The sequence below is a fragment of the Nicotiana tabacum genome, chromosome 17 (assembly GCF_000715075.1).
Source record: "Nicotiana tabacum cultivar K326 chromosome 17, ASM71507v2, whole genome shotgun sequence".
Classification (NCBI taxonomy): domain Eukaryota; kingdom Viridiplantae; phylum Streptophyta; class Magnoliopsida; order Solanales; family Solanaceae; genus Nicotiana; species Nicotiana tabacum.
In genome coordinates, this window is record NC_134096.1 from 132595570 (window position 1) to 132606582 (window position 11013).

The window sequence follows — 11013 nt, forward strand, 5'->3', positions numbered from 1 at the left end:
AAGGGTAAAGTGATGCAAATTGAATCACCGGATAAACCTAAACTAAATTCACAAGTGGATATATTTTTACAATCAGTGGAGGAGCAGTGTCTTGGAAATCTTCCAAACAAACATGCATTGCTGCTCTACAATTAAGGCTGAGTTTATAGCCTTAGACAAGGTCGTTGAAGAAACTGAATAGCTCCGGAATTTTTTGGGAAAAAAAATTCCATCTTAGCCCAAAATATTGGCACATATATGCATACATTGCAATGGTTAAGCGGCAAAAGGAAGGGCTGGGAGCAGTATGTATGTGTCGGATCCACTTACAAAAGGCCTAACTAGAGAGGTAGTTGAAAGGTCATCGAGGGGAATGGGACTATGGCCGAGGACAAGTCACTGTAGCAGTAACTCTACCTAGAAGACTGGAGATCCCAAGATTTAGGTTCAAGGAGATCAAACAAATTCATTTGTGATGGTTCAACATTATCAAATAAAATTTTGGTCCATTCTCGTGATGAGACAATGTTCAGTACTAAGAATAAAATGTTAAGGTTTTTTAATGGTTTCTAAGTTTGATACGGGGTATATCAAATCGTGTATCTATGGGATAACACACTTAGGAATCACCTATGTAAGTGTGAAGTGTTAGCCGCTTCAAGGAGAATTCTGTAAGGCCAATTCTCTATGCACTTATGAAATCAGGCGGTGTTAATGGCTGAAACGAATACAACAATGAGAACCAAAGACGGTTAATAGTTTATTGTGACTTATGGTTGTTTAGGTATATACCAAAGCTCGACGGTTCAAAGATATCAAATCTACCGATTGACCGAGTATATCCGACATGTGTTCACTACGGAAAGTTCAAAGGGAAACCTACTTATCCAGATGCAATTAATCCTTACTTGCGAATCACACAAGTTTTTTGCATGTTTTTTAAATATATTGTCATTCCCCATTCATGTGGGGGATTGTTAGGTTTCGTGAATGGGAAATGGAAGAGGCACCTTTTGAATTGCACCTCTTCATCTCATCATTTCATTGTTTATAAATTTTAGAGGCTTTGCCTCATTTTAAAACATGAAAAAATTTTGAAATTCTCCCATTTTCTTTGCATTATTTTTCCGAAACAAAATATAAGTGTCATGTGTGATTTACTCCGTCTTATTGCATTCGCTGAAACACTGGGGTTTGAGGTACCGCTACACTAGTGTGGATAATCCGTTCTATTCTGGGAGAAAATAATCTTAAACCTCGGGTACTAGGAGGGGATTAAGTTTCTTAAGGATATACTGTGAATTCAGTGGGCTCGGATTTAATTTTGTTCTTCCTATGTATTTCTGTTTCTCTTTTACTTTACAAGATTTTCTGGTTTCGAACACAGGATACCAACAGTAAGTGGCAACTTAACAATACACTGTGGAGAACAACTATAGCGTACTGAGTTATTCTCCACGATAACCTCACCCCCTCCCCCAATATAATGCAACCCTAATCTTTCGTTCTTCGGACATTATGACAAAATACAAAAAAAGGTTAAGCAAACAAATATTTCGGAATGAATAATAAAAGAAAATAAAAAAGGATGCAGAAGATCCGGAGGATCCTGAATGGATTTTTAACGAAGCAATAAAACTCCTTAAATAAGTAAAAAAAATTAATGCAGGGTACAATAATTGAGGGCATAGCGCATTCGTTATACGCACTATATATGTAGCGCTAAATGCATGCGATATACTCTCAATTATTGGTGGGTCAGTAAAATTCAAGTATAGTGCATTCAACCCATGCGTTATATATAAATTGGTCATCAGTTAATTTTTTCATCTATTTTTGTAGTTTGAGTCCAAAAAGATCACACTTTGTTTCCGGACTCGTCTATCGTCTAGTCTGTTAGTGACAAAATAATTAGTACATCATTTTACTTCTTTCGGTGCATTTTAAAATCTTCTGTAATCAAACGCGTTCAATGGCGGAAGTCAATGTTCGGTGGTTGGTGGTAATCTAGTAGATATGGTTATTGGCTTATTGCATTACCTGTACTTGGCCTCTTTGCTATTGTTTCTTTTTAGTTTTCAGCTTCCATTTTGTTCACCTTTGAGTTGTCCACGTTTTTGGCGGCTAATTATCTGGTCCAGGAATTATTCGGTCTTAGCCCAATTCTGTTTATTTTTATATATAAATCAAAATGATATAGTGGTGTATGCGATACCGATGATACATGAATTAAATTAATTATGGAAAAATGACACTATATAGCCACTTTTAAAATAATAGCCGAAAAAATATTATTATTTTTTGTATATATATATGCATTATGTATGCTATATACAAAAATTATATAATTTTTATATACTTTTTCGGCTACCAAATATAAATAGTTTCTGGCGCAGGCTAAAAGTGAAAAAGGCATCATTTTGTTTCAGCAATACCATCAGTTCAGTATAAAATAAATCGAGCGTATAATGGAGCAGGGGCTGTAAGGAAAATATTACACTATTACCTTAGGGGGATCATGTGAAATGATGAGTGATTTATGAAAAGCTCGATTGGTATGTTAACTTTGAATTATGGTAGGGGGCAAAGAGAGTAATGTCTGCATTAGTCTACCAAAAAGAAAATCATTGCACATTTTTCTTAACAAAAAAACTTCGATTTCTCCCAATTTTTCTTTTTGAAATGATCGATTCCTACACCCCGCTCTACCGTCCATGTGGGGACAATGTTTATGTCTATGATTGTTAATAGTGAGTTTTACAAGTAATTGTTGCTTGGTTGCTAATCACGCTTAATTTCATTTGAGCTAAGCTTAAAATATGTTCATTTCTGTTTTTTTAGTCTTCTTCAATTTTGTGCAATTTTCATTTCAGAGAAATTTTGCAATATGGTTACAACTTACATCATCGTGTTTCCTTTGACTATCGGTATGTTACACGAACATAGTACAAGGACGGAGTGAAAATAACAAGAAACAGAAGTGTTAGTGTAACCGAATATGCGATGTCTGAAATATAGTATTAAATTAAGCTTTCCTGTACATGAATTTATAGACGTGTAGACCGTTTGGAACTTTGTCTTGAGTAAATTTTTGGTAAAAGAAAAAACCAATTTTTTATGTTTTAATTTTATCCAAAAATCAATTTTACATTTTATATGATAGAGGTAATAAATAAATATGCTAATATTATAGAAATAGGTAATACAACATGTTAACAACTCATATAAAGGAATTTCAAATTTCTTGATGTGGCAAGGCTCGAACAAGTTTAAAGTATATTTTGATGTCTCACTTTGATTTCGTGACTTAATTTTTCTATAATGTTTACCAGGTTCACGATAGGCTTTTTGGTCCTTTGTCATTGTACTCTTTATGGTGACACTATGTTATCTACTGGAGTGTGTTGTTTAGAGTGCTGCATTTTGCCTACAAATGTTTAGGCTAAGGAAATTAATAGAGAATGCTCGTGTGACTATGAACTATAAATCTTTTTTTTTTTTGCCATCCATAGGATAAGGTCCAGCACTTCATCATTGAAATTCCCTACGGTTGCATTTTGTTACTATCTGTTTCTGTTTCAATTTAGCTCTTTGTCATCTTAGTAAACTTCTCAAACAAAAAATTGTTAGCTGGCTGACATCTAACTTGTTCAAAACCAAGTGAAAAGCCACCTATTGCAACAGTTTCTTGACAGGCGATTGCCTAACAGTCAAACATTGTTAGTATAATGTGATAATCACATAATCAGTCCAAAAGCTGAAGGGAAATCTCATTTAACCTGATTAGACTACTAAACCACTGAAGCATAAAAAACTTTTACACCTTCAATGCAGTTTAGAGGTTAATACTTTAATTTCAGGATTACCACATCAAACTTGTCGGTCAACTTAACCTGATAGTATAAAAGTTCTTTACATTGTCGGCACACAGAACATAAACTCGCTAAAATTAGAGGTCACAGATCATACAAAGTACTTCAATCGATTAAGCAGACGACCCACCAGTCCATACAAGAATCAATTCCCGTGCAATTCTATTTTTGTATGAATGTCTCCTTCGATTTATGCTGTTTTGCTCATCAGTGTTCATTTAAGAGGACTTCTCATAACTTCCCATACGTCATACAATTGGGATGGAAAGAGGAGGGAGGAAAAAGGCCAAACGGCTCTTTTAGCACGTGAACAAATGAAAGAGGACATTATGCAGGGCCTACTTGCTTAAACTATCAAGGAGTCTTGAGAGTGAGATACTCATTAACCTCCCATATGAAAGTGTTTTTCAAATGCTAAAGGGTTTCAAATTTCTATACTTCACTGGATATGTTCTTCGTAGTAATTGTCGCTTATCACAGACACAAATCGTTCTAGCCATGGAAGCTGATGGAGATCCTTCATGGCATCAACATAAGAATCTGTACAACGTGGCGGGGATTGGTAAGCTTGGTGGTCCGTTAGACTGAATCCACCAGCAAGAAATCTCTGGATCAAAGCCAGCTGAGATCTCTCTTCATCTGAATATGCATCCATCATCATAGGCAGTGACTCGAATGAGTCCCACGCCCATTGCTCAAACTGCTGCGACGGTTGAGTTACCAAATCTTGCGTATAATCCTCATCCCAGAATGCACATTGACAAGTCTGTTGGCTGTCCCTGTATTCCGCACCACAAGAATAACAGAATTCATGCCCACACCTGCCAGTTTTCAATACAAGCATAAAAGTTGTCAATACTAATCATCAATCCACCAACTTCCATTTCAGCAGAATATATACCGTCTCAATGAGTTTTAAAAGAAAAAACGGCATAAATTTTAAATTAGTAAGCGTCTGCATGGTTAAGGCAGGCAAACAGCCTTACTGACGGATTCAGATATGTAACCAAGAAGAAAGATCTATAGAAGTCATGGACAATTGATTTTTCTTAAACTTAAGAATTTCTGTTTGACTTAAGTATTTCTAGATCCAATGAGAACCATCAACCTAGACGTCAGGGCATATTGGCAGAAAACTTCCCCAACTCCCTAACACAAATTTGCTATTTGCTTGGCCCAGCTTTCCTTGTGTGTTTTTCCATCTAATGCTGCTGGAGACAACCAATAATTTGGCCAAATTAGCGCTAATTCTTGTACTGGAATAAGCAGGTCAAGCTTTATCAGTTATGATTTGAACTGTTCTCTCAAGCGATACTCCCCAGTTTTCAAAAGCTCTAATAAGCTAACTGCTGGTTCCCAAGTTACTTAAAACCTAATTTTTTTATAACACTTGCAAGTTGCAACCTAATTATTGGTTTTGGTCCCTCGGCTTCAACTACTAAAGTTGCTAAAGTTACAGTAAGACATTATTAATTGATGATAACATGAGTGTAGAAGTATTCCATCTCCAAGATTATAAAAGTAGTCTTGCCCTAAGATGACCTTGCCGTCAAGTTCGGTTAATTGCTCCATAAGTATTTCCTTAACAATAGCAGCCGCTGACAGCACTCTCGCTACCAGACAATCCATTGAAAATCTATTCTTTCAATAGTGGAATCCTTGTTCATATGCTTAACAAATGCAAGTTTTATATAAATGTGTGTGAAATACCAAAGTTACTACAATAGATAACAGTATATTGAAACTACTAAAGTCACTTGTAGACTAGAAGCTTCCGGCATGTTCTGGTGTAAATAGCCTTCAGAAACCATCGAAAGCCCAAAAGTTTACACTCAGATAATAATGTTTTGCGTCAAACTAGTAGATACTGTTTCTTAAAATCATATTTGAACTACAATGCACAGAGAGGAAAATCTTGTACTTCAGTCTCCAAGCTTCTCACCCAGTGTTGTAGACTCTGCCTTCAGCTATTTCAGACCAGCCACTACTTTGGGCTGTGTCTCCGCCCTCCCACCCCCTCCCCGTATCGGATAATCGGATAAAATGGAAAGAATGACCTCTGAACAACCTAGTACTCATTTATATGATGTTTTTATTTGCTATATTGGAAACTTCAAAGCTCAAAGAAAAGGGTGATCTGGTCGGTTAGTCATGCTAGGCAAAATTGTCCATGCAAGCCTTTGAGGGTAAAAAAAAGTTGCAGAAGGATGATAGACCTGCTAATATACATGTATATATGTAGAACATTTTCTTTTCCAATAAGTCAACTAAAGATTCAAAATATTTCTATGCTAATGAAGAATAAGCTTTAAAAGTGGACAATGTGTAGAAAGATTAACATCAGGGGGTAAGGAGATATCAGCTCGTTGTAGATTGGGCAAGGACCAGTAATTAATTTGCACCAAAACAAGATAGACAACCTATTACATCATCTACCACAAGTAACTTTGATTATCATATGCTTTACATTTTGCAGGCATTTGGAGGAGATGCATATAAAATGCAAGATTAAGCTTTTACGAGTACCTGGCACTTAGAGCTTGTGTTCTGAAATGTCAACATCAGTTTTACAATAAAATCTAATCATATAACAATCTACCCAGTATATGATACGACAAACAAAATTTAGTTTCCAAAATCAGAATATCAATGCATTATCTTCATAAATTCAAAAGCCCTATATAGGACTCTGAAACATCAAAAAGTATGAAGGAACAAAATATACTCACCAGCATGTCATATGATAGCATCCATGTGCAAGCTCAATCATCCTCCGGCACTGTGAACAGCGCCTCCATCTTTTATTCTGTGCCAGGCGATGCAAAGTTATGTCACCAGCTTCCCTCTCCTCCAAAGGGAGATTTTGGTAGACTTCACATGTCATTGAAGAATGCCACGGAACCCTACAATCCACACACATGAACCTCTGACAAACTGGGCATTCCACACAACTATCCTCTGACTGGCTTGATGAACTAGCCCGAGTTGACAAACATTCTTGAGGAACCAAAAGAACAGAACAATTTGGATAGGGGCAGTAAAGTTTGTCCGAGTTGAGAGCATTTGCTTTTTCAAGAGCTCTCACCAAAGATTCATAGGAGTTAAGCGGGAGAAAAGATATACATTCAGTGGCAGAGATTAAGTACTTGCATTTTAGCTGAGGGCACCTAATGGGGACTTGACAAGATTGGACTTTACCCTCAACATAAGTTCTCATGCAGTGAGAACAGAATTTGTGGGTACATTTTAATGTGCTCATCATCAGTAACAGTCTATCCTCGCAGCATATTGGACAATTCTCAGTTGATTCATCTCCTTCGAGATGGGAAGAGACAACCCCTATTGCTACTTTCGCCAAGTCCAACGCCTTTGCCAGACCAGTACTTGGAACAAGCTTCAGAACAAAAGCCTCCAGAACATCAGCATGATCCAGAATCCGTTGCCGCAATGCCATGAGAAGCGGATTATCAAGGCTCTCTTCATGCATAATCTGACCAAATTATTTACTATTAAAACAACATAAAATAAAACAAATACTAATACCCCCAAAGCAATTTTTTTTCTTTTACTGTTAATAGCCCGGAGCGAACTGCAACTGAAATCAATGTCGCACTTATTGCATTCACATCAGAAAGAAGTAATATCAATTCAGATTTTATAGAAAAAAGATAGTTAGATACTCTGTTCTTCATGTAGGAAAATATTGCAATAAATGGTAAAACCAAAATACCCTGCAGCCGTATAAAAATTGAGCATCAAGATCAGACTCAATATCTACTTTGTAAAGGAACAACGTCTTGGTGTATTATCAATAAAATCAATTGACTTATCAAACAAAAGAAAAGAAAATAGACTCGGGATCAAAATTTTTTGGTTAAAAGAACCAAGAAACCTTGAATTTTACAGTTCATTTCCAACTGATAAAATTCCATAAAGAAAGATTTGCACATATCCAATTGCAAATTGAATGAAGCAAGAGCCAAAAAAGAGAACATTGAGATACACATATCTTGCAAAGAACAGACTTCTCACCTGCTGATATAATATCTCAGAGTCAGTAAAGGCATAAACTTTTCTAATCTTGCTTTTCACAGCTTCCAACAATCCATCCATCAAAGCCAAATAATCTGCCACAAACTCTTCCACATAAAAATCAAGCTTTTTCTGGATTTGAATAGGAGGAGCACTTTCTGCCCTCTCCATAACCACTCCAATTCCTGATATTCTGCAGCCAGAATCTCCAGGACCAGCTACAGAAATCCCCTTAAAAAACAATTTTATTGAATGTTCATCAAGATCTACCTCACAACTTTCCCTTACTAATAATACTTCATCCTCTTCTTCCTTCAAAGCTGCTTCCTCCAACTCCTCCTCATCTTCACAGCAGCTACAAAAATCTTCATCTTCTTCTAATTTCACTTCGTTTGCTAAATTCACCAATAGCCCATCACCGTGAATTATTTGTTCTTCCATTCTCAAAGATTCTTAGAAGTACCCACAAATATTTTGGTCCTCCAGAAACTAATACTAGTAATTTTTACACAATCTAATTAAAATCCATAACATAACTCTAAAAACTCCACAGCTTTGCTAGAGAAAAATCCCAACTTTACCATCCAACTACTGAATCATAACCCAAGAAGGAATGATCAATTATTTACTAAAATGAGCTCAAAATCTCCAAGGGAACCAGACTAATATTCTCAAAAGCTCTGATCTTTCCAAAAGTTTAAAGCTCCTGTACAAAAATTCAAGAAATACCCATTATCACTAGATCCACAAAGAGTAAGTGAGAAATACCCATCTACTCAAGAGGGAAAAGAAAAAAAAGAGAGCAATTCTTCCTTCTACAACTCTAGCTCGGAAAAGTCAAACCAACAAACCCACTAAGCTACCTAATTCAAGACCTTTCATTGTCACCAAAAAAAAGTTTCCATAAATAATTACTAAAATCTAAAATAAAAATATGAATAAATTAAAGTTCAGAAAAGAAGTGAAGCTTCCGTACCACAGGGTCTGGTCTGGTCCGCTCTGATGTTTCAGCTTATATGAAAAGAATTTATCATCAGAATCATGTTATCAAGTTCTCAGAAAATGTTTATACGTATGTTTATATGTATGTATATGCAGAAGGGTATTAAAAAAAAACCTAATCTGACAAATGTTACAAGAGCAGAGCTTTTACTAAATTTTCTTTCTTCTTGTTTTCAGACTTGAGAAAGAGAGAGAGAGAGAGAGAGAGAGAGGGGAGCATCAGTTGCGGTTATTATACGTGGTTGGCTTTAGAAGAAAGGGAAATTACTTCTTTTCTTGGATCTTTTATCGTTGATTTTATTCTCTTCACAAAAAATATAAGTTAGATTAAATTTCTGAGACATTAGAAGAAAAAAATCTTTTTCTTGAAGTGAAAGAGTAAGTAAAAATGTGAGCGTTTAGAGTAATTAATTTTACCATCATGAAAGGAAAAAAATATTTATTTTACCTGTACATCCCATTAAGTAAATTTCCAAGTGTCTTCCAACTCACCACCATTGTGGTTGATCATAGTATTAGTATTTCACTTTTAATCAGAATTTTTGAATACGAGATTTGAACATAAAATCATCTTTCGTAAATAGCGCTTTACCATTAAAATGACTTTTTAAAAATAAATTCAAATGAGTCGAGCTACAAAGTGCGTATCAATGATGAATTTTTTTTTTTAAAAAAAAAAGTTCCAGCTTTATTGATGTATATTTCCAACATAAGGAGCAAATATTAAGCTACTCAAAACACTACCACTTCAAAGCATGAAAACTTTTTCTGGTTTCCAATTAGTTATGCAATTCCTGTATTCAAAGCAGAAAGGGTATAAATTACAAATCAAAAATATATGCAAAAGTAATTCCTATATTTAGAAGTACTAGAAGAATAATAAGTTACAATCGTCAAAGATACAGACATCGGAGATTGATAGAAATTATGACGTGGCAGAAGGATAGTCTCGAGTGCACAAAAGTTACATGGACTGTCATGTAGGATATATACACCATTAGTGAATGACGTACTTATTCGATTAAGAAAAGATTCTGTCAAAATTCGTTTTTATTCTTTCACGCCACTAAAACCTGAAAGCACATGGCTTTGGATTTTGTTTGCGAAAATTCACTTTGACTTTTTCAACGCTTTCCATGTATTAGTAAATAATTTCCTAATTAAATACATTATAATTTCAGGTTAAAATATAATTAGATGTTGAAATATGAGACACTCATGATTACCCCCTATCTCTCATCTGCTTTATCTTTTCCTCTCTTTAAGTATTGGAGATTGAGCTTGTAAATTGTTTATTTCTTTTTGTCAGTGCAGGGATATTAGATAAAACAAAGTTATCCATCAAACTCTTTTATTTTATTAAGTACGTTATGTTTGAGAAACTATAGGAAAAAAGAGGGGAATAGTTTCAGATTTTTTCTCTACTGCTACTTGTTAAACTTACATTCATGGGAGGGGAAAAAAAAAACTCTTGATTTCGTTGAGAGGAGAAAGACATATGCCTGTTCTATTTTACATGTTTTATTGATTTTTAGTTTAAGTGATCGATAATTAGCTACATTAAACTTTGACTTTTCAAAACAAACAATAATCTTCTGATTAAGAAAATTCAATCTATATAATGTTCATATGAAAGATGTATTCAATTTCACTCCAATAAAACATATGCAAACAATGAGAGCTACCTCGATTGATGAATTCTTTGTCTTACACAATTGAAATGGAATAATGGATGGTTCTGTTCAGGTTTTATTTTTTAAGATGTAATATTCTTAAAATGAGGGTGAATGGGAAATGGAGGGAAAATGAAATTTTGAGTAAAATTTTAAGTTTCCCCTCTTAACAATGAGACATTGTCCCATATTGGAAGTGGAAGACATTTTTGGTGGGTATATATATAATTGCTCTTCTTGTAGCTCTTAAAGAGTTAAGAAGAAAGCAAGCCTCGCGCCGTCGTCGTCGTCGCTCGCTCGGCTCGGCTTCGGCCAAATTTATTTGTTAATAGTAAATATTAACGTAAGATTATCCGTATTTGTAAACGGATATTTTCCAATCCGTGTATTGATAATTTGGCAGCCGGATAATGGTCTTCCCACCATGAAGTGCTTGCTCCACAAACATGAAGTGC

General features: G+C 35.2%; 1 protein-coding gene across 1 annotated transcript; it reads right to left on the reverse strand.

The window, feature by feature from the left end:
* Positions 1–3813: 3813 nt before the first annotated feature.
* LOC107791118 (E3 ubiquitin-protein ligase RSL1) lies at positions 3814–9156 on the reverse strand. The gene is made up of 4 exons (XM_016613117.2): positions 8860–9156; positions 7884–8589; positions 6581–7341; positions 3814–4672 (listed from the first exon to the last, which is right to left on the reverse strand). The coding sequence occupies exons 2-4, from the start codon at positions 8322–8324 to the stop codon at positions 4291–4293; spliced, it is 1584 nt and encodes a 527-aa protein (XP_016468603.1). The 5' UTR covers positions 8325–8589; positions 8860–9156; the 3' UTR covers positions 3814–4290.
* Positions 9157–11013: the final 1857 nt, after the last annotated feature.

What these genes read in the sequence shown, in the direction of transcription:
- LOC107791118 (XM_016613117.2), bottom strand. Translation starts at nt 8,324, where the DNA reads ATGGAAGAACAAATAATTCACGGTGATGGGCTATTGGTGAATTTAGCA. An exon ending in CTGAGATATTATATCAGCAG is followed by an intron (nt 7,342 to 7,883) that starts GTGAGAAGTCTG and finishes TAATTTGGTCAG; the next exon opens with ATTATGCATGAAGAGAGCCT. An exon ending in TGCTATCATATGACATGCTG is followed by an intron (nt 4,673 to 6,580) that starts GTGAGTATATTT and finishes GAAAACTGGCAG; the next exon opens with GTGTGGGCATGAATTCTGTT.